At 51.8% G+C, this 26,353-nt stretch overlaps 1 protein-coding gene across 3 annotated transcripts in view; it reads right to left on the bottom strand.

Moving 5' to 3' along the window:
* Positions 1-26,353, bottom strand: part of HSPA12A (heat shock protein family A (Hsp70) member 12A) — a 146,083-nt gene that overhangs the window by 51,873 nt on the left and 67,857 nt on the right. The window contains exon 1 of one of the 3 annotated variants that reach the window (XM_081823434.1): positions 10,743-10,902. The exons of the other annotated variants lie outside the window; for them this stretch is intronic. Coding sequence (XP_081679560.1) covers positions 10,743-10,785 — 43 coding nt within the window. The 5' untranslated portion in view covers positions 10,786-10,902. Of the gene's footprint in view, positions 1-10,742; positions 10,903-26,353 lie in introns of those variants that run through there. 3 annotated transcript variants of the gene reach the window in all.

The raw sequence follows: 26,353 nt of genomic DNA, 5'->3' as shown, positions 1-26,353 counted from the left end.
CTGCTCACCACTCTCCTTCTGACTGGCCCCCAGGAGCTTGGTGCCCTCGGTCAGACAATCCCCTGCTCCCCAAATCCTTCCAGGGTGCCCCGGACACCACCAGGCACCAGCAGGGTACTGCCACCCCGATGTCCCTATCCTCAGCCCACCCCCATCCCCAGCACCCCAACCCAAACGGGCAGAGTGTGAGTTTGCTCTAAGGGACAGCATGACCGTATCCTGTCACTAGGTCACTGTGGGCTCTCAAGGTCACTGTCACTTGCTAGGCTTCTGTTTCTTCATCTGGCTGGCAGAATGCTGAAGGCCCCCATCGGCAGCCTCCAGCTGTACCCACTTCTCTCTGATCCCCAAGCCACACTAATGGCTGATAAAGACCCAAAGCTATGAGCCCTTCCCTCACATCTCCACCAATTCCACGTTCCAAGTTCCTCAGCTTACCAAGCAGTAAACCTCTGCCCCAAATTGCTGACAGAGTATTAGGAGGTTTTTATTTTGCCAAGGACAGACACACACTGAAACTTTTTATTTATTTATTAAGCCTATCATCTGCTATTATATTTGATTTGTAGAAGAAAGGAAAATGGGACTGCATCAGATATCCGTTGCTATTAGAAACAAGAGCAACATTTCTCACAGGCTTACGTCTATTCTCTGTCTACACAGCCCTCACCTAGGAACCATCTGCTGTGAATGACTTACTCCATGACTCGCACGGTAACTGCAAGAAGCAGCCGCTCCCTGACCACTGGCCAGGGCTCCCCCCCGCCGGCTCCCCCCACCCAGCAAGTGACCCCAGCCCCGGGCCAGGGCTAACAATTCCAGGGGCAGGTAGTCATCATGCTTGGACCCAGGGGCCTCCCCTGGCAATCTGGATCGGAGTGAAAAAGACAGATTGGGGAGCCCATAAGGTGGGTGTGCAGGGAGGGAAGGAGAGGCTACAAGGAGGGTAAAGCAGAAGTCATAGAGACTGAGCTGGGGAGGACTCTAGGCTCCCAGCGCGTTCCCTCCTACACCCGGCACAGAGGGAGTTCTAGAAGCCATCCTGGGATCCTCTCTCTAAAATCTCCTTCTTGACTCCTTCTAGCTAGAAAACGTTTAGCTACCCGCCACTAAAAGCCCTCCTTAATGCTGTCACAGAAGATGGGCCACCACCCATGTCAAGAACGGAGGGACAATGCAAGGAAAGAGAAGAGGCTGCTCCTGGGGCAACACCACCCACAGCTCTGTTTCCTCAACAGCTTCTGTGTCCGCTTTGGGAACAGGACTCCTGACACTGGTGCTATAAACGCCTTCTTATCCCAACCGGCAGAGACGGCCCCTCAAGGACAATGAGGAAAGGCAAAGAAAGGAAGGAAGTGACCAGAGGAATTTAGCCTTTAGTCCACAGAAACCTGAGGCCAACGAGACCAGCTTGTGGCCTCCGAGGCAGCAGGCCCGAGCGCCGGCCACTCCTGCACCAGCAAGCAGAAATACCAGCCCTTCTGCCATAACGCGCTGTGTTTTCCTGCAAGTCCTCACATTCTGCAACACCGCACACTAAAAATAAAAGGATTCATGGGAAAGACAGGGTTGGTGCCTATCACTCAACACTTGTAGGTCCTTGTCACTTGAGCCCTTCCCAAAACAGTCACGGCTCTAGTAACATTCGTTCACAGTGAGCCGCACTGGCCCCTGGACCCCAAGCCGCAGGGAGGCAATCGTTGGCTGGTGCTCCTCCTTTGAGCTGACAGGCCTCGGGGGGCCTCACTTCTTACAGAGACCACGCTCACCAAAGTCAAAAAACCCTACCCCGGGTGTCACCTGCACTCGCTGTGTTCTTACGGGGTAACGCCGATCATCGGCCCCCTCGGCTTCCCCATTCAGCGTGAGGGGGGCGGAAAGACACTAAAACGGCCACAGCTTGCACGAGAAGGTGCACCTGTAGACTTTCAGCATTTTTTTTTAGTTCTTCTGTTGCTCTTTAATCTGATCTATCAAACCACAAACACGCTGGGAAGAATTATGAGCCAACACGTCTACACATATACCGACATCATGCCCCCATTTATCAATCATGGAAACACATGCTGTTGACCGACAACCAACTAGTCTCTTGCCTTTTTTTTTTTAAGATTTTATTTATTTACTTAGAGAGAGAGAGCACACGTGCATGGGAGCAGGGGGAGGGGCAGAGGGAGAGAATCTCCAGCAGACTCCACACTGAGCATGGAGCCCGACTTGGGGCTCGATTTCACAACCCTGAGATCATGACCTGAGCCAAAACCAAGAGTCGGACACTGAACCGACTGAGGCACGCAGACGCTCCCCACCCTTTTTTTTTTAAGATTTTATTTGACCAACAACGAAGTAATTTCAAGTGTAAGATACCGGAAGTTGCTTTTCAGAGAATTTGACTATGAGGAACATCTGATTGACAACGGGTGGCCTTCCTGACATCACAGTCACAGGAAGTTGTAAGAAGTGAGTGACTCTGACCTGCAGGCTGTGTTTAAACATAAGGCAATTTTTTAAAGTTTGTACTTTTATCACTTTCATCAAACTGACTCAGATTCAAAGCCGCCACAAATTCTCTGCAGCACCTCCCATGAAGAGAGGGATCTGCCTCTCTACGCCTTGAACCTGGTGGGCCCGTGACTTGGCTTTGACCTCCAGAATGCAGAAGTGACAGCATGCAACTTCTCAAGGGGCCTTCCTTGCTACCTCCTGCTCTGCTCCTCCTCTTGCCGCCCTGAGACCACCATGGAAAGCAGCCCAGCTGACAGCCAGCACCGACCCCATCTTGGACTTGCCAGCCCAGGGGAGCCAGCAGAGGCAAGACCAGCAGAAGAAGCAAGCGGCACAGAATCAGCACAGAATCATGAGCAAATAAAATGGTTACCGTGTTAACCCTTAAACTTCTGGGATGGTTCGTTACATAGCAAACACAAACATAATGTGACATTTTGTTGACATTTCGCCAATTCTTTCATATTTTAATAGTTTTCCCCACTTGGGAGCCAATCAACCTTTTACTTAGGTCTCAGGGATTTCATAGACCCCCGAGAAGGGGCTAAACCAATCCCAAAAGTGGCTGTGTCTCCACAGACCCTACCAGGATTGATGAAAAGCCAAGGGCTAACCAACAGCCCCAGTCCCAGGAAGGTATCACGGAGCCGGCCAGAGGAATCCAACTGATGTAAAACACCAAGAAGGAACAGCTCCTAATATTCTAAACCACTCCTGAGGGAGGCTAAAGGCTCTCTAACTAACGCTCCTGATCCTAAGCAAGACCCCAATCTTTCTGGCTGTAGTACACTGAATAATAGCACCCCACCAAACACACCCCTGGCCCAATCCCCAGAACCTACAAATATGTCACCTTACATGACCAAAGGGAATTTGCAGATGCAATGACACTAAGGATCTTGAGATGGGGAGACTGTTCTGGTTATCCAGGCGGGCCTCAATAGAGGTCTTTACACGAGAGCCCTTATAAGAGGAGGCAGGAGGGGCAGAGGCAGACACAAGGTGTGACGGTGGAGGCAGAGGTTGGCGTGATGTGTTCTGAAGGTGGAAAAAGGGGCCACAAGCCAAGGAATGCAGGCGGCCTCTGGAAGCTGGAAAAGGGAGCAGAGTCTCCCCCAGAGCCTCCAAAGGAAGGCTCTGCCACCACCTTGATTTCAGCTCAGTTAGACCCACTCTGGACTTCCTTCCAACCTGCAGACAATAAGATAATACGTTTGTGTTGTTTTGTGCCACTGAGTTTGTGGTAATTTTTAGGATGGCAATAGGAAACTAATACAGCGGATAATTCCTCCTGCCTACAAGAAGGTAGCTTAAGATTCTTACTCACGATCACAATAACAGCTAATAATAATTACTAACATTAATTTAGTGTCTACTTTATGGCTGACCTTGTTCTAAGTGCTCTTCCTATATAAATTCATTTAATCCTCACAAAAACCACGTGAAGAAGACTATTATAATCCATATTTTACAAATGAAAAAAACTGAGCTTTCCGGAGGTTTAGTAACTTGCCAGGGCCACAGAGCAGGTCAATGATACAGCCCAGGCTTGAACCCAGGCAGTCTAGCTCCAGATCCCACGTTTCACCCCTACAACTCCCAAATCAAACCAGCAGTGGTAACAGTCAATTCCAGCCACTGAGCGAGCACCTTCTACAGACCAGGCTCATGCTTAGCACTTGACTTATATTCTCTCATTTGATTCTCATAGCACCCCGTTGGGGCAGGATTACCACTCCTCCTTGTTTACAGAAGAAGAAATGGAGACGTGCAATGTTACACCCAGGAATTATACACAGCTGAACCCAGGAGTGTCTGAGCCCGGAGCCTGGGTTTAACCGAAACATCCTCCTGCCTCTCTTGTCCCACTTGAGGCCCACGTGGCTGAGGAAAGGACAGAGATAAGTAGCACGACCACAGAATTTATCTTTCAAACTGGGATACCCAGAAAGTGAAAGGAGTCACTATTAGGAATTTCACCAGGATAAGAGGTATAAACCAGAACTGTCCCAGCAAACCTGGACACATGGCCACCCTCGAGATAAGGGGACTGAAACCTAGGCCCATATGCTGCAGTTCACAGTTCCCTGGTAGGACACTGTGGAGCCCCAGCTGACATCCCTAACTGCTTGGAAATGGGTACTATTGATTATTCCCACTTTACAGATGAGAAAACTGAGGTGGGGTGGGGGGAGGGGCTAAGTGACTTGCCCAGAATCCCATGCCTGGTAAGTGGTAAAGCCAGAACTGGAATCCAGGCTGACTCTCTCTATAAAATCGCATGGAAATGTTCTCTCCTCCCCACATGGCCAACGTAAAGCAGCACATCCTACTTCAGAGTCCCTGAGGGAGGGCCCCGTTCCCCTGGTGGGCAGAGATGTCTGTGGTGGCCCGTGGACTGGGCACTAGTTCTTGCCTGATTATATGACTTACTGGCAGGCTTTGCAAATCCACTCCCAGGTCCCCTTCTCCAGGGCGGTCCAATTCCAGAAGGTCTGGGAGTGAGAATCATAAGTACCTCCCCTCAGGTGATTCCTAAAGCATTTCTCTTCCTGTTCAAGCCCCTCTGGAGAATGACTTCCAGAAAAGAGAATGTCTTAGTCTGGTGCTCCTATATCCTTGACCTCCTCTAAAACTCTCTGGTCTCCCTCTTACCCGGAGTGCACCTCAGCACAAAACCTTCCAAGGCAATAGCATTTGCCTAAAGCATTTTGACTGTGTTTGAGTTGCCATACATTTTCGCTGTGGTCCCCTTCTGTTTGTGGCAAGTGACACAGGTTTCCCATTTATGGAACTGACATAAGTAAGACTCTTAAATTAAATGCATTTTTCAAAAAACAGCATATCAATTTTAAAAGTAATCACTAAATCACGGTTTCGGTGGTCAGTACGTATGGCAGAATCAGGAAGGTGAATCTCAAGTGGCTGCAGACTGAGAAAAAGTTCCCTAAGGATAAGATGTGCCCATGAAGGTTCTGCTGATAGCCCTGAGCTCTCTTCTAACATTCCCCCCCCCCTCCAGCTATCTCATCCTGGAGCATGTACTCAATTCCTCTGAGCCTCAGTTTCCCCTTGTGTAAAATCTCCTACTTTGTGGAGTATTTATGAAGATTAAATGACACAATACAAGCCAAGCATTTAACACAGAACTGGTGCTTACAAACTCTGCTGACTCAGTCTAGCACCAGGGAATGAACTGTGTCGGATGCTCCTGCCCTCTACCCCTCTCATGCTGAGGTCCCAAGTCTGAAGTCCAGATATGTAGGTAACACACAGATTCCCAAACTTGGCTGTTCACATAAAGAAGTCCGGATAGAATAGTTCTGGGAGGAGGCCTAGGCATCAAGACATTTAAAAAGTTCCCCAGGTGATTCTAATAGGCAGCGAGGATTGAGAACCAACCCCAGGGGATGTCCAGTGACCAAAAAATGTAGCTTCTCACACTCCATGCTCCAGGACCAGCCCTCAGCCACCTTCATTCTTGCTTCCCACCAGTGGGCTCTGCAGAGATGGGGGAAAGGCACTCAAGAAGGGCTGACTTTGTGTTTGCCAGGAAAGAGGTGTTCACCACTTCCAGGGTCTTGCTTCAGGGCCTGAACATACTCCCCACATAGACCCAAGTCAGAAAAACCCGAGCAGAATCTGCCCTCCTTCTAATGCCTACAAAGAAAGCAGATTAGCTGGACCCGCCATCATGCCACACAAGGCAATGGCCATCCCAGGGAGCATCTGGGAGGTAGAGACAGGAAGGCCAACTCTCCCTTCCTCCAATGGGGAAAGAACTTGATAAATTCCGGCCCCCCTGATATCTGCACTGTTCCCACAACAGACCGAGGCAGGCGTCATGTGCCCCTTGCCCAGACCAGCAAGGTAAAGCTTAGCTGGAGTCGACATGCACTTTGGGCTCCAAAGCCACACTGCCCCTTTACCACCCCCACCCCCCGCACCTGTTACTGCCCATCTCGGGATGGATTAGGAGTCATTTCCAATAAAGGGGGGCAGCAAGGATTTGCAGAATCCACAGTGGTGGGGTCAGTGTCAGTTCTTGGTCCCCTCTCTGACACCCCCCACCCCCGCTCCCCTGGCGATGCCCAGACATGCTGCAGGTGGAAGGCGCTCGCTCCCAGCCACATGCCGCTCATTCATTAAAGCGCCTGGTTCCTCCCTGCTATTCTAATTATGCGCAACAATAATAAAGAAGCTTTCTCCCTTACCAGAGGCCTACTTATGCAATGAGAGAGCATTCTGCCCCCACAATACTGAGTCATCACTCAAACCCTTGTTGGAATCAAGGTCGCATCTCTTCAAGGATTGACTGAGCCCTGCCTACCCCCCTTCAGCTTCCACCCACTCCTGAGCATCCACATTTCTAGAAGCACCACTTCGCTGCAGAGTGGGCAGGATGAAGATGCCATTCCCCACTGCTGTGTTCCCTTGTGGATTACTGACTGATATTCATTTGACACACAGGGAGGTGTTTACTGAGCACCTACTATGTGCCCTCACTAAGAGTATAGAAATGAAAGACACAGTCCCTGCCCATGTTGGGAGAAAAGGCAAGAGAAAAGTCCAAGCTTTTAGGGTCAACGACTGATTCATATCCCAACTCAAGCATTCATTGGCTCTGTGATTTGATCCCTTGGCCGGGCAAACTACCAAATTTCTCAAAAGCCTCGTTGCCTCATCGGCAAAATGGGGTAATAATAACCAAACCTCATAGGGCTGTCAGAGGAGTCGATGGATTATACACATACAAAGTTGGAACATTGTAAGCGCTCAATGAACACTAGTTGAGATTACCAACGATCAGTACCAAAGGCTTTGGGGCACAAAGGCCAGATAGATCTCACCAAGATGGATGAGTCTATGAAGGCTTCCTGAGAAGTGATAACGTGCGCTGAGTTTTGAAGGATAAGCTGGAGTTTGCTAGAGAAAGGGAGGATGTTCCTGGTGGGGGGGAACAGCATGAGGGCTAAAGGAGATCACAGGGCTCTGGGAAACGGGACACTGCGTGGGGAGCACGCACAGAGCGGCAGGGGACACAGCTGCAGACGCACACATGGACGTGAAAGTGGGTCCATGGCCAGAGCCCTCGCCAGGCACGTGCTCAGAGAGGCGGGGCAGCCTGCCCACCTCCCACCCACCCTTCACTCAAGCCCACTTCCGGCTGTGCCGTGTGGGCCTGGCAGGTCCCTCCCTGGTGGAGTCGGGGTAACAGGACCCTCTGTCAGCCATTCATTCAATCACAATTGTGAGCAGGGCCAACTGAAATAATTCAGTATTTTCCGATTTCAGCATAAATGGAGTCCTCAGAATCTCACCTCCAAAGCCCAACGCAATGCTTCCAGAGGCACCCCCAACACGGGCAAACCCCCCGGCCTGCTGTTCCTCTCCCTAACGCCATCCCCGCCCTGGAACAAATTACTAGATGTCCGCCGCCCATGCCTACCCCTGACTCGGTCACCGTAAGAGCTAGCCCGGCCTGAACCATCCCATGTCCTCCCCACCCCGTTCATCTCATCCTTCTAGGGCTCCCTGTGGCCAACCAAGGCAGGTCTTGGTGGGGGCAGGACTGAAGGTCATCTCAGCTTTTGCTGTCCAAAGCTCTAAAGACGAAAAGTGGCCCTTTGTAAATTAACGGAAATGTTCTATTAAGGAAACTCACACACACAAAAGGAATAGTAATGAAGCGCCATGTACCATCAGCCAGCTTCCACAACTACCAACTTTCTGCCATTCTTGTCTCATGAGTAACTCTACCCACACCCCACCCCCACTTGCTCTGTTGGGAAACATGCTATGGCCAGACTTCCTGGCCCACACCACCATCCAGGGCTCTCACTGCCCACAAGTCCCAACACAGTTTGATCTCTCCACACTCATCCTTTGGCACCAGAAACATCCTTGAAATAATCCCCTGAAGAACACCATTTTTATGTTCCTCATAGAGTAGTCATCACTGGCCACACCCACAGGGGCTACATAGGATGGCGGCAAAGGGCCAGAGGCCTGGAATCAGATGGCCTGAGTCCAAATCAATACTTGCTAGATGTGTGACCTTGGATAGGTCGTTCAACTTACATTTAGATTTCCTACCTGGGGGAAAGGGCAATGCTGGTAACAGATCTGTTGTTGAGGCTTTAACAAATGCTCCTTGCCCAGCACAGAATATTCAGTGAGGAAACCTGAGACATAGATGTGTTAGATGATGGGTGAGCAGGCTCTGCTCCCGTGAGATACTATTAATATGTCTCATTTTAGAGATGAAGGGATGGGAACCAAGAGAGAACCAGCAAGTTGCCAGGGACAGCCTGCTCTGTGTCCCAAGTCCATGTGTTGGATATTCTCACAGGCTGCCTTGAACTGCAGATCACTGGAAGTGAAGAAACACTCTAGGATAGATAGACGCGAACAGTGGCAGGTGGCCCAGCACCACCAAGCATGTGTTTCCCCATCCTGGATGGGGAGCTCTCCCAGCCTGAGGACAGACAACCACCCAGTGCCTCTGTGTGCCTGTGTGTGTGTGTGTTGTGTGTGTGTGTGTGTGTATCTAGGGTAGGGGTGCTGAATTTGATTTTACAAGACAAATGGTGTGGGGGGAAGCATATTCCTGCTCACTCTTCTGATTTCACACACCCTATGGCCAACCTTGCATTTGATACAGCCATCCGCTGTTTATCATCCCAGCATGAGAGGCAAGAAACTTAAGCTTTAGAAATTCTTAGCAAATCTGATGTGCCTCCCTATCATCCTACATTTTCTTTCCAATTTAAAGAAAAGGGGGGGGGCAATGAATCGATCCAGTTGCTGAGTGATATCCAGACAATGCCGCCAGCCCACTGCCCGCGTTTGCCAGCTGGGGAAGGGCAGAGGCGGGGGCAGATTTGGATGCGCGTTTGGGCCCGGCCTGGGCTCTGGCCTGGGCTCTCCAAGGCCCCTCCCAAGAGTGAACCCTGTCAGGATGCCCCCTCCCCCCCGCACTCCCCCACTACTGCAGTGCCGCGTGGGGAGGCACCTCCCAGATCTGCAGGAACAATGGGCTGGGGAGGGGGCAGGTGCCGCTCAGAGCGCAGCAGAGGGCAGGGGCCGCGGCCACAGACTGCACGACTGCAAGCACCCCACCCATGGTGGCTGCGCAGCCACCTGACTCAGTTTCCCCAGCTTTGAGGTGCCCGCAGATCTTTTCCTGGATGAATTTCCCTTACGTCCCAGACATTTTAATTTCATCCTCGCCAGGCTCATCCTGCCGCTCGCCGGAAGCCACTGGGCTACGCTCCCCTCCAGCGGCTGCTACTGCTAAAGCCCCTCAGGTCAGGGACGCGCGGCATCTCCGTGCGCCCAACTTTCCCCACTTGGGACCCACGATCCTGGTCAGGCCGTCCCCTCCACTGGCGAAACCATGATTTATAGCCCTGGGCTCCAAAAGCTGCTCCTCCTCTTCCCCTGACTCCCGGGTCCTCCTCTCGGTCCTTATCCGGCACCCTCGCCCCATCTGAGCCCTAACCACGCTCCCCAAAGAAAGCGGCCATGGCACATTTGCAGAATGCGAGCGTCCGTCCTCCGCACAGGGCGCCACCTTCCTCTCCCCTGCCCGGGCAAGGAGGGGACAGCCGAGCCCCCGCCGCTTCGCCCCTCCACGGCCCGCAGAACCCTGGGGATGGGCGGGGCGGGCAGTGCGCGCTGCAATTCCGCCCGGAGCTGCAGCACCCACTGCCCGCACGTACGTCCGACCTCGGCAGGGCGAGGGGACAGCTCCAAACCCTCGATTTGCCCCCAGGGTCCCACCCGCGCCTCGCTGAGTCACGGAAATGAGCCGCTGGGGATACGGGGCCACCCGGCGGCCGGCCCTTTACTCGGCCAGCGCGGGCGTCCCCGCACAGTGCGCGGGGGATGGACACGGGGGGGTTGGTTCTCACCCGTACTCACCAGGGGCCCCGCAGGAGGCGCCACCCCGGGACCGGACGGCCAGGGCGCCTGGGCGGGGGCTGCGGTCCCCGCCGCAGTGTCCGCACCCCGGCCGGGAGCGCAGCACGTGACCGGCGGGCCGAATCGGGTCCCCCGGACGCCCTGCTCCGCCGCGGCGCTGACCCTGGCCCTCCCGGCTGGGGCAAGATGTTGAGGGGTGCGCGCCCACTTTCCCGCGGCGGGAGAGGGAGCTGCGGGGCGCCGGGCCGAGCGCGCCTCATCCCTCCCCGGCCCGCCCCGCCGCAGCCGCAGGACCCGCGCCCCGCGCTCACCTCGGGGCCCCGCGTCGCCGTCGCCGGCCTCCTTGTCCGCCATGGTCGCGCAGCCCCGGCCCGCGAGAGGAAGCTCCGGCGCAGCCCCTGTGCCCGTGCGGGTCCCCGTCCGCGTCCTCGGCGGCGCTCGGGCCGGGTCTGAGGCGCCGGGCAGCGGGAGCACTGCTGTGACGCGGCCGCCGCCGCAGCCCGGACTCCTCCCCGCGCTCCTCCCGGGCCCGCCCCGCGCCCCGCCCCGCGGAGCCCGGCCGGCTGGGGGAGGCCGGGGAAGGCCGGCGCAGGGCCGGGCTCGGCGTCGGCCCGCCACCACCTCCCCCGGACCCGTCGCTCCGGGGCTCGCCCCCGAGCCGGCCGCCGCCGAGGAAGGGGTGCGGCAGGGGCTCGGCGGCTCGCCAGCCGGCCGGACGCCGGCGCACTGAAGGCGCAGTGCTCGGCGAGCGGCGGCGACTGGATTTCAGGTCCCCTCGGCCCCGCCGCGCGTCCGCTCCGCGGAATAGCCCGGGGCCGAAGCCCTGCAGCAGGCACCGCACGGAAACCGCACTCTCCCGCGGAAGCCCGCCCCACTCTCCACCCATCCATTTCGCTCCCCCAGGGCCCCAGGGGAGCGGGCAAGGGCCACGCAAAGGAGGAACCCGGCGCGGCCAGGACTCAGGCCGCAGACCGAGGACCTGCGCGGGGGGCCTCGTTCCGGGCACTGCCGCGGGCGGCTGCCTCCAGGTTGCCTGTGGGACTCCATGGCAACTCGGGACCCCGGGGAGCGCCTGTCGCGGAGGCTGCGACGCGCCTTCCATATATGGGCTCCCAAGGCGGCCCTCGTTAAAAGTCTGAGAATAACGGCATTAATAATGCAGAGCTTCGGTCAGTGATTCATCCTCCCGGTCCTCTGGCTCTGCCACACACACGCGCGCCACTGGCACCTGTTCGCGATTGGCCAGGTGGCTTCTGGGTCCTCTGTGCAAGAAGGCAACGAGGTTGGTGATAGGACTCTAATGACCACCGTTACTGGGCCCTTCCCTTATGCCTGGCCCTATGCTAAGTGCTCAAGAGCCTTATCTCATTTGCTCTGCATAGCTCTAAGAGGTGGGGACTAGTGGTCTCCATTCTGCAGAGAAGGAAACTGAGGTGTGAGGGATTTCGGTGATGATCCCTAGAACACACACATCAAGTAAGTGACCAAGCTGGGATAACCACCAGCTATCCCTCATGCCCTGCGATGGACCACAGCTCTCAAAAGGCACCTAATGGAGGCTTCATCGTGCGGCCAGGTTATGGAGGAGGGGGTGCGCAGGGGTGCTGAGAGAGACCAGTCTGCTCAGAAAGTGATTTTAGGGTGATGAGTTAAAAGGATGAACTTGCCCTCTGTCTGCCTGCATTAAAAATCCCGAGCCTACAGTCTCTGACTATGTATGAGACCATAAGTTAATTATTTAACCTTTTTGAGCCTCAATATTCTCGTCAGTGGAATGGGTACAGAGAACCCACTTCCTAAGAATGAAGATGAGCTGATGCATGTAGCATGCATTGCTTGGGGTCTGGTGCATGATAAGCAGTCCAAAAGGTATTACATGTCATTAAGTCACAGGCACCTTTTCATGGTGGGCAATAGCCCGTTGTGCAGGACAGTGGGGAATGGGGGGCACATGGTGGGGGGCACTCCCAGAGTGGAGAACACTGTTTTCCTACAGAGTGCCCCCTCCTTCCCAGGACTCCTGCTGAGACAATACCGTACTATCTCAGAGGCAGACTCAAGACATGGCCTGGAGGCCAAGAGCCCCCAAGGCAGGCACCCAAATGCAGGCCAGGGGAAGGGTGAAGGCACTTGTGCAGGTGACGAGCCCTTCAAGCTGCCTTCCCAGTTCTGCCCCTGTACCCCTACTGAATGAAGCTGGCCGGGCTGAGGCCACATGGACTGAAGCTCAGAGGGCAGGGACGGCACCAGTGTCACACGGACACATGCCTAAGCAGTGAGGCCAGAAAGAGTTTTTTATTAAACGTGGTTCTGATTAAGTCTCTTTTGTGTTCGAAACCATGCTGGGCCTCCCTCATCTACAAGAAAAAGCCCTAACTCTTCAGCTTAATGTTCAACACCTTTGACAACATGCCTCGTCTGGCATCTTTCTCCCAAGAAGCCTTCCTTCCACCAGCCTTCCTCGGATATGGGCACAGTCTACATCTCTCTCCCTGTTGGACACCCCCATTGCTTCCCTCCTCTACCCGCCCACATCCAGGCATCCTTCAGGGCCCAGTCCCAGGCCACCAGCCCAGGGAAAACTAGGACACCACTCAACCCCCCAGGCTCCCAGAGTATTCTACACACTCACACATTTCGTTTTATTTTTCTCCTCCTTCTACACAGCTGCCCGGGCAGCTCAGCACTCAGAAGCTTCCTCTATCTGCAGAGATACTCACCTCCAACACCCAGGACTCGAGGCTCCAGGCCTCCTGAAAGTCTCCCCAGGGCACCTCCCAGGCCCTTCCCACTCTCCCAAAGCCCAGCTCATCCTCTGCCACCCTCCCTCCTGGCTGCAGGATCTCTGTAAAGGCAGCAGCCACCCACAGCCACCCAGCCACACACCTGGGCATCGGCTCTCACTCCTTTCTCTGTGTCCATCCGAGTTTGGTCCAAGTCAAGTGTTGCCCAGCTGACCATGGACATTTCCGTTACATGCTCACTGCCACCATCCTCGTCCACATCCCCACCATGTCTCACGGCCTACGTGTCTGCAGGGCCAGCTCACTGTCTCAGGCTCCTGTCCTACCCCTCAGGCCATTATTTGTGAATCTGGTCTGCCCTGCCCACCCACCTCTCAGCTCGGTCTCCGCCCCCCCCACCCCTCATGACTTCTTTCAATCCCTCGCACCCACCCCTGCCTCTCGGGTACTGGCATTTCAAACGCCTTAAAATGTATTTGATGTTTGGACCACTTGGCCCCTCATCCCTCATCACCAGCAACCTGGAGAACTCAGCATGGACTCCCCAACTCCAGGGAGCCTTCCCTGCACCCCCCATTCTGGCCCGGGTGCCCCTCCTCAGTGTCCTTATGGCACCCCGTCCCTCTCCATCAGGCGCCTGACCCCCAGCACCAAGGCATTGGTGTGGGCAGCCTGTCAGAACCAGCAGGAACCCCACAGTCCCCACCCTCCTGCCACCTATGGAGGAAAGGCCTGAGGGCCATCTGCTCTCTCTCCTGACATGCAGCCACAGTGACACGAGGGCACGTGAGGACGATGGGGGATGACATGTGGACCCCGCGCTGTGGACAGAGAGCAGAAGACAGTCTTGATTTTCAGGGAGAATGAAAGGCAGTGCACGCTCTGCCTGGGGTTTATCCTCAGGGCTTTAATCATCACAGTAATTAGAGGCCGCCCGTCGAGCACACACTCGGCCGCCAGGCGCCTCACCTACTCGCGGTTTTCTAGCAGAGCGGCCGGAAGCACATGAAGGTGGCAGCCCCTGTGCAGGCCTCCTGAGGCCACAAACAGCGTGGCCTGTCTCCTGTCACTCGACAGAGGGAAGGGCTCCCCCGTCCTCCCCTGACGCCTACAGTCTTGTCACCAGCACCAGCAGCCTGAGATCTCGTCACTCCTCTGCTACCAGGCCCCACGTGAATTGGCCTCCTGATGCCTCTTGACTCTCGCTCCTTCCACTCTCCCTTCCCTCACGCCAAAACGCGCACGCCATCCATGTGAACGTGCCCAATCTCATCAGGGTCTCTGCTCCAGGTGGTGGCCCTGCTTGGGACACAGTCCCCAAGACACGCACACGGCTTGCCACCTCACTCACTTCGGGAAATGCCACCCTCCCAGATGGTTCTACGGCTGCAGTCTCATCCCCACTGGGAAGTGAGCTCCGTGAGAGTAGGATCTTGGACTGTGCTGCTCACCTCTGTATCCCCAGGTCTAGAACAGTGCCCGGTATGTGGCAGGCGCCCAATAAATGCTTGATGGTGGGGGGGCTGGCTCCGTCAGCAAAACAGGAACATGACAGGTTCGTCCAGCTGGGTGGACCAAGCCCACCATGGGGACATCACACGGACTCCTGGAGCCTCTCACAGCCATTGCAGAACACATCTGTACTTGTGGGAGGTCGCTCTGCAGCAAGTCCCCTCCAGCCTCCCTCCAAACTCCTCTGCACAGGGCTCCCTGTGGACTCCCTTCGGCACCCTCCATATGATCTCCTTTCCACCTTCTGGGCCAGAGGGGCCCAGGCTGTGGTCTGTGGTGGTGGGCAGTGGGAATGCCCCCACCTCTACTCGTACCAATTACAGGTCTCAGGGGGCCACCTGAGTCCCAAAAAGGGGCCCAGCCCAGAGCCAAGTCACCACCTTCTGGTAACCTCATGCCGGTCACTCCAGGCACATGGGCCTGTCCTCAGGTCCCCAAAGAATTGAGTAAATCTCTCTCCACTTCCAGGTCTCAGCTTAAATGTCACTTCTTCCAGAAAGCCACCTGGCCCTCCAAGACAGCCTGAGGCCCCCACTCCATCCTCTGTGCCTGATTCCCCATGCCCTCCTTACACATAGCACTATCACAGCTCTGGGTCACTATTACTATTAACCCATTATATAGATGACAAAATCGAGGCCCAGAAAGGTACAGCTGAGAAGACTAGAACCCAGGTCTTTCCAATGTCAGGTGGCCCATCTCCCCCTCCAGCTGCCAGCTTCCCAGGGTCAGTTAAATAGTTAATGAGTTAAATACTAAACACTTATTTAGTTAAGTTAAATACTTAAATACTAAAAGTTAAATACTAAAGGACAGTTAAATACTAAAAGGAAAATAGCCCCTCAGCCTCAGGCCCTCACCTGACTCATCCTCTCTGGGGTCCTCTTCCCCCTCCAGCCCACAGACACCTCCCTGCAACAGTCCCCTTCCTTGTTCTTCAGCCCCCACACAAAGATACACCTCCCTCCCTTCCTGATGGATCTGCCACTGAGGGTGCTGATCCTGGGGGTGCAACGAGACAGGGACAGAACAAGTAGAGTGAAGAGTGTGGGGTCACATGGAGTCAGCCAGACCAAGGTTCAAATCTGGGCTGAGTCATTCCCTGCCCCCATCAAGCGACCTGAGGACACACCCCTCTGGGTCTGTTTCTTCATCTGTAAAAGGGGTTGATAATCTTAGGCAGGATAATTGTGGGAAATAATATATGTAAAACACTCAGCGTAGGGCCAGGCTACATATGCCACAGTAAATAGGACTTATTATTTAATTTGCAAATTGGAACCACAAAAAGGCCTATTCCTTGTATATTATAAATTACAGAATGGATCTAGACAAAAAATAATTTGGGATGGTAAAAGACACATGGAAGATATGGGGGTGAGTGGCTTTTTAAAAAACATTTATCCAAAAATTTTTTAATTTTGAGAAACACTGATACTAATCCAAATCTGAGCTTTTATGTAGGAAGCTTCCAGTAAAAGCTGCTTTGGACTTCATGATATGCCACCAGAATTTTGTCTATAAACTGAATATCATAAAAGTGACTCCTTTATAACAGGACCAAGATTCAGATGAGCCCAGGCAACATGAAAACTTAAGGGAGGGGCACTTGGGTGGTTCAGTCGGTTGGGAGACTGACTCTTGGTTTCAACTCAGGTCATGATCCTGGGATTGAGCCCTGTGTCAGGCTCTGTGCTGAATAGGTAGTCTGCTTGAGGATTTCTCTCCCTCTCTCTCTGCCCGCGCCCCCACTCATGCGTGCACACTCACGTGCATGTGCGCGCTGTCTCTCTTTCTCTCAAATAAATAAATCTTAAAAAAAAAAAGAAAACTTAAGGGAAAGCCTGGACAATAGGTCAAGGTCCTTGACCTCTGACCTTTAGTATATCTTAAAAATCCAAACTCAGAACTGAATCGTTGTGTTCAGTTTGTACATCCTTTTCCCTTGGATTTCCACCCCATCTGGTATGAATCAGCCTCTCTGTTAACATTCCAAAACACACTTCACATATACAACATGGGTTGCCACATGAGTCTTCCAGGAGAAACATTCAAGTTCCACAGGAAATTATTTCTCAAAATATCACAATCACTCAGGCCTGCAATGTAAACTTGAGAAATGCCCTGCTCAGGTAATGAAGGGTCATCCAAATATTTTTTATAAGTATTTCAAACAGCAGAGCAAACGTCTGTGGCCACTCTCTCAGCAGTATCCTCAGAAATGCTCAAACTCTGGCTCTGCAAGCTCCTGGTTCATAATAAGATGGGACGTTCTGGAAGCCACATAAGAAGGAGGACAGTGCAAAGTGAGACAAGAGACAAGGCTCAGAGAAGGAAAACGGGAATGATCGCGTGGCCAGGACAGCTATCACAAGGGCTGCAACAAATTAGATTGTTAGAGCCAAAAGATTTTGAGTTACAGAAGAAAATTACTTGTTGCATCTTCTCCAGCTCCTAGCCCAGTGCCTGGCTCACAGTAGGTACTCGAGATATGTTTGTTGAAAAAAATGAATGAGTGGTCACGTAAATAAATAATGGAGTGGCAACTGGGGCTCAGAGAAGCTAAATCTCTTGTTCAAAGTCATACAATCAGCGACAGCCCCCTGCTTCTCAGCTCCGTCGGGCTTTCAGTGTCCCCCCTGCAAAAGGCCCAGCAGGGGGCTAACTGTAATTGATTCCTGATGACTGCCGGGGACACCAGAGGTACTAGGCCCTTTCTAGCTCTGTGGACAGGAATGCGGTGGACAGGAATGCGGTGATGAGTAGCAGTGTCTGCCCCCTGTAGAGAGTGTGGCATGGAGCTGACCTCCAGGATCCCTCCTCTCCAACTTTCTAGAATTCTATACCAGGCAAAGAGAGCATTCTGCACTGTGCAAAGATAAACCTGAGCAGATCAGCCACATGCAGCCTCAGGAAAAGCCCTTGAAAAATCAAATCTCCCCTATCTCGGTGCTGCCTGGTCACCTGCCTGTCTGGACGGTTCTACCCACCACGGGAACATCTGCACATCCCGCGTAGATGTGAGAGGCTGCTGTGCCCTCCTGGCCTGCACAGTTGTGTGTCTTCTTCCTGGTGGCAGGTCTATGGTCACAGCATTTGCATGGAGAAGAGGAAGGCAGCACCGGGCTGAGGGAAAGGAGATCTGCCTTAAGATCTCCAGGTTCCTGGCCTTGTGAGAGCTTGTCTCTGGGCCTCACCCATAAAGTGGAGAGGGACCATTAAGTCTTCGCTAAGAGCCCATGGAAAGATGTCCTTGAGTTCTGGAAGCAAACTAAGGAAGAACAATTGGATAAGGACCTTAATCATGAGACTCATTCGCTCCTTCCACAGATATGTATGAGGTTTTACTATGTACCAGGCACTATGTTCTAAGCTTGGATGAAGCCAAACAGCCAAAATATGTGTTCTTGGCCAGCAAGACTCTGCCTTTATTCTGGGAAAAGGGTGCCCCCCCACCATACAGTTCCAGGCTCTCAGCACCCTAAAGCCCAGCGAAGGGCCCTTGGAACTCAGACTAAGACTCAAACTCAAAACTCTCCACTGGTTAGCAACTAAACAAAATGGTAGCTTCCCTCAGGTGCACTGGGCAGAGGAAGCCAGGCCATGTCAGGAAGTAGGCTGTGAATGGTGGGGCAAGGGAGGGCTCCGGCGCCAGGCAGGGTGCCCTGGGCAAGTTAACCAACCTCCTCAGAAGCCCTGCCTCTCCCTATAGAGAGCACAGAGATGTCACCCCCCTCACAGGGTAGTATGATCAATGGAGACAGTCCCATAGTGCTCAGAGCTACCCAGGCGGCAGCTGGGGCTGACACAAGCCAGCCGTTGCACCCAGGCTGGCCCACCTGTATCCCCCCTTAGTCCCAGCCTCAGAGGTCTGCCCATCCTCACTCCCTTTCCCACAGAATCCCAGATCCATTTGCTTGCAGTGGATTGCCATTCTGGACGGTGCTCCAGGCTGCCTGGGAACAAAGCACAGGCATATTGACCAAAGTGAGAAGTGGGGAAAGGCGGGTCTTCAAGGACTTTGGGATTCAGGAAAAAGAAACAGTCTGTGGCTATAAAATATCGTCAAAATCCTGTCTTCTCCCCATCTCCCTTTGACTTCTACTTTGCTTTTACTTTATTTTTTCCTCATTAACAAATGCATGATAAGCATCACTTCTCTCCAGGGCCACCTCCATCACACTAGCACAGACCATCCCCTTCGTCTCTCACCAGCTTCCCTGGGCCTAGAGCTGCCACTCTTGCGCCCCCTTCAGTTCAGCCTGAGAGATGCCCGGGAAGTTGGTCAAGACCCACTTTTCCTCTGTTCATAACCCCTCCAAAGATATCCCACTCAAATTAGGATCAACGCAAACTTGTTTCCCAGGCCTAAGAGGCCCTGCAGGATGTAGCCCCATTCACCCTGCTAGCTTCATCCCGGTCACACTCCTCTCTCATCCCCCTACTCCTGGGCCTCCACTAACCCATATGACACGTTCACAATTAGAACAAGGAGTCCCTTCCTCAAAACTCTTTACTTCCAACTGTGGGAAACCAGCATAATATCTTAACTTAGTCAAAATAACACACTCATTTTATCTTCCAGAAAATGGAGGTAAAAAAACATTCAGGTCCACAATGTCTAAGATAGCCCCCAGGATTGAACAGTTCACAACCTGACCAACTGTACCCAGTAACTTGACACTACTCTGTCCTCTCGGATTCTTGAGCAGGTCCAGTACTTCCTGCCTCACCCTCTGCTGACCTCTGTCCACACCTCTGTCCCTGCTTAATATCATCCAACTGACACACCTTAAAGGTCAGTGCCCTGGCGAGGCCCTCTCTGGCCCCACGTGTTGTTCCATGTCACATCATGCCACCCCATTTCTCCATGACACAAACATACTTTAAAGCCACTTCTCTCATTTGTTTATTCTGAGCCTTTCCCACTAGGCTGTCCCCTCCCTGTGGGCAGTAGCAATAAAGAGTACACATTAAGTACTTGCTGCGTGTTAGACAACACTCTAGGCACTTTACTTCTATTGTCCCATTTCATCTTCACAGCAATGCAGAGGAAGGATTGCTGTCCCCATTTTACAGATAAGAAAACTGAGGCCTGCCATAATTACCCAAGGAGTAAGTGGCAGGGTCAGAATTTGCACCTGGGCAGTGTGGTCTCAGGAGAATGTACCGGTCTATCCTACATGCCGTGGAGAGCTGTGCAGGACTGTGTCCTGGGGCTCAGCCTGGCACCCGGCACGTAGCAGGGCCTCAAGAAATGTGTCGAATGAATGAACAAATCATCCAACTGGAAGGCAGAATTACAGTTTACAAAGCACCCTCACATCTCTTCTCTTGCTTGACTCATAAAGTACTTGGAGGGAAGTGTCACTATTCCTGACTTTTTTAAGATGAGAATATTGAAGGCCCAGTGAGATCACAAGCGGCCTTGGCCTAAGGTCGTAATTCTAAGCAGCTCCTTTAAGCCATTCGTTTCTTTCAAATCTGTTTAATTTAAAATTTTCATGTACATTCTGCATTCTATCCCATGATATATCTGCATTTGTATTTTGTTTTTGTTTTTTTTACTATGTTCCCTACGCTGTACCTTTCACCCTCGTGACTTAATCATTCCATAACTGGAAGCTGGACCTCCCACCCGCCTTCCCCCATTTTGCCCAACCCCCCATCCCTATTTGTGTTTGTTTTCTAAGCAGAACTAACATCTTAGATATCTAGTACTTGTTTTTAAAACATCCATCTTCTTGTGGCAAGTTTCAAGCATCCACAAAAGTAGAAAAGAATGATATAATGAATCCCCAGGTACCCAACATTCAAGTTACCAAATTTTAAAAATCCAACCCATTAAGGGACATGGGCTCCCCCAGGAAGCCTTCACAGTAGCTGTCATTCATAGTTTATGCGTCAATATGCTCATTTAATTTCCACAGCCTTCCCTCTGAAGCACAAACTAATATTGGCCTAGATTTCAGATGTGGACATTGAAGATAGTAAGGTCAAGTCATTGCCAGAAGTCTTGGAGCTGGAAGGAGCAGAGCCAGGAGTCACCCAGAGCTGGGCAGCTTTACCATCTGGAGGTGAAGTGCTGCTCTAAAGGAAGTGGGTCCATCCCTCCTCCCTTTTACGACCAAAGTTTGCATTAAAATCACACCCTTTCTGAAAACATCCCACTCCAAATCAGCCAGGACAGGTGGTCATCCCCCCAGCCTCTCCATCATTCTTTCTTATTCATTCTCCTTTTCCAACAGACACCTGCAAGCCCCTCGTTGTGCCGGTGTGCTGAGATAAAAAGTCTAGCCAGACGTGGACCCGGCCTTCAGGAGCTCCAGGCCTCGGTGGAAAGGAGAGAAGCAGATAGACATAACTAAAACTCGAGGCAGACCTTGATCAGTACCTGGGCATGGAAAATTTATTAGGAAAATGTTCTGGGCCTCACCTACCCTCTATCTCCTCCATCAGAAAGCAAGGCCCTGGAGGGCAGGGGGCAAGGAGGAAAAGGGCTAAGGGGTAAAGTTTGGGAACTGGGTTATCCTTGGGTTTGAATCCTAGCTCCATCCCTTCTAGCTCTTTAGTCTTGGGTAAGTAACGTACCTTCTCGGATTCACTTGTAAAAGAGGGTTGATAAAACCCCATATCCTAGAGCCACTGGAGCATGACATTAGATAATGCTTCACCCAGTTTCTTCAACAACAGGAACTTTCCATCAATGTTGGTTAGTGCAATCAGTTATTACTCATAACCAGTTCTCAGTAATGAGTCTGGCTTACTTGAATGAGGCATGAGCTTTAGAAAAGAGGGTACACATTTCCCAGTAGACTATTTTCTTAATCAGCCTCTCCTCAGAAAGTCTGTAAATTTGGAAAATAAACAAATTAAAAGTAAAACTTATCAGCCTCCCCTACCCAGCCAGCCGAGGGATGCGGGCCACATGTGAGGAGGACGATATGGTGGTCAGGGGAGCAGGGACAAAGGCACCCTGTTGTCTCCCAGCCCACACTGACACACTGGCACACATTCCATGATCCTTCAGGGCAAACCCACGTGCAGCAGGGCTGGGGTGGCTAGGACAAAAGCTCCAGGCGTGGGGCCCATCTGGCCTCCCTCCAGGACCTCCTCCTAGGTGGCTAAGAAGGCCCCGGGCCACCCGGCACGCGGTGTGCACTTTGCTAACAGTGGTGAAGGCCACGTCAGTAGTGGGACAAGCACCAGACCGGGTCTCAGGACTCCTGTCTCCAAGACCAGGCTCTGCCAGGCTTTCGCTGTGTGGCCTCAGGCAGGTCACCAAGCCTCTCTGATGCCCAGTCTCCTCTAATGCAGATACAACTCACACTTGTTCCTCCTGCCTCACCCTGCCTGTCGCGGACCCGGAGTGGAATCGCAGCTTTGCCACTTCTGAGTCTGCGGTGTTAATTACCCTCAGCCTTGTTTTCCTCATCTGCCCAATGGGACTACTCACGCACCAGCCTCCCAGTGCCACGGCAAAGAGGAAATGAGGCAGTGTGAGCTGCGTGCCGGCCGAGTGCTCGGTGCAGAGGATGGGTGCCCCCTCCCCGGCTAAACATGACAGCGACACCGACTTCAGTCACCAGCAGCAACAGCCCCCTTCTGCGTTTGCTTATTCTATGCCAGACAATACGCCAAGCGCCCGACTGCGCTCCTTCATTTCCCCTTCCCAAGAGAGTGAGCCTGTGCGCAGGCCAGAGGCGGCCTGCTCCGGGAACACGGCGGGTCCACAGACCAGCCTCTCCCTCCCCGGGGCTCTGCTACGTGCAGTGTAATCACCATCCACAGCCACGGAACGGCCCCGACCGCCCCACCAGAGGCCTTCCCTTGCTGGCACAGAGGCAGGAGGGGAGACAAGGAAGAAGCCTCCTCCCATGACAAGCCCACACCTGGGCAGCCTGCACCGGGAAAATGGGAAGAAATATGTTGTCCTGAAACCTTTGGTTTGCTCTGAGGATGGAAGGTACTAAGGTGTGGGTCAAGGTAAGAGGGTGTTATTCATTTTACCCCTCCCCGAAGGTTGTGACTGTCTTGATTTCCTATTTTTTCTAGTGTCCCAATAAAGTTCTAAGGCTGGAGCAAGAGGAGAAATAAAAAAAAAAATAAATCAAAGTATTGAACTTAAAAAAGTTAAGTTTCTGGGTTGTTTTTTTTTTTTTTTTTTTTTCCAGAAACAAAGCAATTAAAGATAAGACGGAAAATAGAGGAGGGGCGCCTGGGTGGCTCAGTGGGTTAAGCATCTGCCTTCGGCTCAGGTCACGATCCCAGGCTCCCTGCTTAGTGGGGAGTCTGCTTCTCTCTCTCCCTTTCCCCTCCCCCCTGCTGTGGTCTCTCTCTCTCTCTCTTAAACAAATAAATAAAGTCTTTAATAAAAAAAAAAGGGAAATAGATGAGGTAATAGGTTGCATTACGTGTGATCTAACAGGTGTGCCTGTGTGTGCACACAGGTGTGTTTCTCAAAGTCCCAGAGCTAAATACACAACTGTCACAAAGAAATATCTCCACAAAGAAAACAATTAAACAAGCACAGGAGAAGTTATCATTCTCACCAGTAATTTATATGTGTGTGTATATAATTAAACACTGAGAAAACATGGCATCAATTATAAAACAAACAATAGTATACAAACAATAGTATCTAATGAGGATGAGATTGTGTTAAAGCTTATCCTTCCATGTAGACATAGATAATGCTGTCATAAACTAAGTTTCACACTTTGGAAAAGCATATGTAACATTAAAAGTACTTTGATCAATTATTCCTTCTCTTAGAAATCTATTCTAGGTCAAAAGAAAACAATTATATTTATGCATGTATGTTTCAGTGTTATATCATGCAAAGCGTACAACTGAATTACAAATCTAAATGGGAAGGTGGTATAGCAACATGGGAAAATGTCAAAATATAATATTAAGTAAAAAAAGGCAGAAAAAGTCTATAGACTAATGATTATAACCGCTAAAATTATGCCTGCATGTGGATAGATACCGGCATGCAGAGAAATCAAACAGTTGTGCTAAGACAGAGGGACAATGAGGGGGCCTTTGGTCCTTTCCAGATTCCCTTTAAAGATTTATCATATTTTTCTTTCTCCCTCTTTCTCTAAACTCTTCCAAGAGACTGCCCCTCCCTTCCCAGGAAGGGCGGGGAGCTGCATCCTGCCTCTGTCTCTACTCCCACTCTGGCCATTTGATTTGGTTTCTAAATCATGTTGCTGTTTCTTGAAACTGCAGCTCTCAAAACAAACCAGGGGTGTGCATGTGAGATCAGAAGGCAAACAAGCTCTAGCAAGCACATTCAGCTCTGTGCGGGGGCCAAGGAATTTCACATTTGGACACAAAATGTCAGATCCCACAAAAGTCCTTCTCAGGTCCCCGAGTGAGCTCAGAATGTCTGCCCTTCCCCAAGCCTACTTGCCAGGGCAACCCCCGGACACCTGCCAATGCAGGGTGGGGCTTACATCACCCCATCCCAAGGCCTGTGGCCGCCCTTCAGCACCTCCTGGGTCACGTGTCTCTTTGGGAATCTGATAAGTGCTCAGACTTTGCACACCATTTTGAGGGGTTCATAGATCTACATAGTGGGAATTTATTCATTTATTTACTTATTTGTGCATGAAGACAAGCAGGTGTTAAGAGCCCGTCATGTACCAGACCGGGAGGGTAAATATGAGGGTGGGACAACATGGTTCCTAACCCTAGAGGAGAGAGAGCATAGTGTCTAGAGGCAGACAGAAAACAAGAAAATACACTTTCTAATAAATTGTGGTTGGGCTGGTCCAGGCGTCAGTTGTGCCAATATCAGAAGCTACTTTGTACTGAGCACTTACTAGATGCCAGGCTTAGCTCAAGGCCCTCTCCATGGACTATACAGTTCATTATGGATTATTGTGGCTTATGTTTAATTCACTTACTCCCCCAACAACCCTAGAAGAAGGTATTAGCCTTATTCTGCTTACAGATCGGGAAACTGAGGCACGGGAAAATTTCAGTAACTTTTTCAAGGCTGGTCAGCAAAGAAGTTTGAGACCTGTGACCCCCACCCCCCACCAGAGTCAGGCTGGTAACCAGGCAGCCTCTGTCAAAGTGCTTAACAGCAAATGGGACGGGCCCACAGCACTCCTCAGACTCTCCTTGTGAATGGGCCCCCATGGTATTCTGAATTATGCCTGCACTCCGTGAGCCGGGCCAACTGCAGGGGTCTCCCTGGGAAAAGCAGACCTGTGTGGGCTGACACTCCAGGTTCTGAGTGACAGGGTGGAAGATCGGGCCCCAGACGGGGAACTGCTGCTCACTTCGGGCCTGCTGAGTGCACCTGCGTGGGCAACCAGGCTGCTCTCCCCCGGCCACCTGACCTCCCTCTAAACACCCCTCCTCGTAAACAGCCAAGGACGCCAGGAAGGCTGTCCAGAGTTAGGCTCACCCAGTCCACACACACCAGATGGGGCTGGACAAATACAAAGTCCCATCCAGAGACAGAGTGTGTTTTAGGCTGAAGCCATGAAGGAAGAAAGGCAGTATCTAGAGCTCACAGTTAAAAGCACAAGCCTGGGTTCGATTTCTTGCTGCATGGCGGTGGGCGCTTCTTGTTGCCTCAGTGTTTTCATTGATAAATGGGGATAATAACTGTACCTACTTTAGAGGAGCATTACAAAAATTAAATGAGATAATACTTGCACGTAGAACGAGTGACTGGCACATAGTAAGCGCCAATAAATGTCAGGTACTACTGATTATAGACTGAGTACTTATAGTAATGTATCCACATATCAAGATAAAAGCAAATCGCATCAATCTACTTCTCTATTCCTCTATAATAGCTATACATGCATTTAAAAGACTAGAAAGAAAGACATTAACACAGTGATAGTGGTAATCCTTGTATAATAAGCTTATGAGTGACTTTTATTTTTTTATTATACCACCCCCCACAGACATTTTCAACAGATAGTATGTTTTTTCTTTTACAACCAGAATAAAATCAATATATGAATCTTTAAAATTGAATCAACAGAAGTGGGATAGGTCGGAAACAGGGGGGTTTAAACAGAGGGGTCAGGCCGGAAAGGCATGTCTTAATGTCAGGTGCCTGACACCATTCAAGGAAGGGGGTACCTTGATTTGTAGACTTTGGTCTTCTTGGAAACCTCTGAGTCATCCAAATCAGCACCCCAGGTCCCATCTTCTGAGAACATTGCTAACTGTGCCCACCTGCACCGCACCGTTGGTCCAGGCCTCCTCGAGACCATGCCTCATGACTTCAGTTGCTAGTTATGGCCCACCCATGTGCCAGTCCTGGGATAGCTACTTTACTGGGTGGTCTCTTAGTTCAGGCCTACAGAGAGCAGGTGACTTGCCCAGGACCACCCAGCCAGGAGGCAGTCTGGCCAGAATTCAAACACACATTTTCTCACTTCAAGTCCACAGCTGATCTTACTAGACAGCTCGTAACCCAGAGAAAACAGGGGTTACAGGAATATGGTCAGGGGCCAGGGTAGGGGGTTTCTATTTTCCGGTTAGAATTCTTGCCTGTAGATAATGTGGGTGTTAACCGTGTGTAATTATATCTGTGTGTAAGTGTGAGTGTGTGTGTGTGTGTGTGTGTGTGTGTGTTAGAGACAAAGAGAGAATGTATTTATAAAATGTTTTTCAAAGACTGTAAG

This window comes from Leptonychotes weddellii, chromosome 6, assembly GCF_054177405.1.
Source record: "Leptonychotes weddellii isolate Sample4059 chromosome 6, ASM5417740v2, whole genome shotgun sequence".
Classification (NCBI taxonomy): Eukaryota; Metazoa; Chordata; class Mammalia; order Carnivora; family Phocidae; genus Leptonychotes; species Leptonychotes weddellii.
Note: the sequence above shows the minus strand (reverse complement) of the source record. Positions and strands in the feature narration are given on the sequence as shown.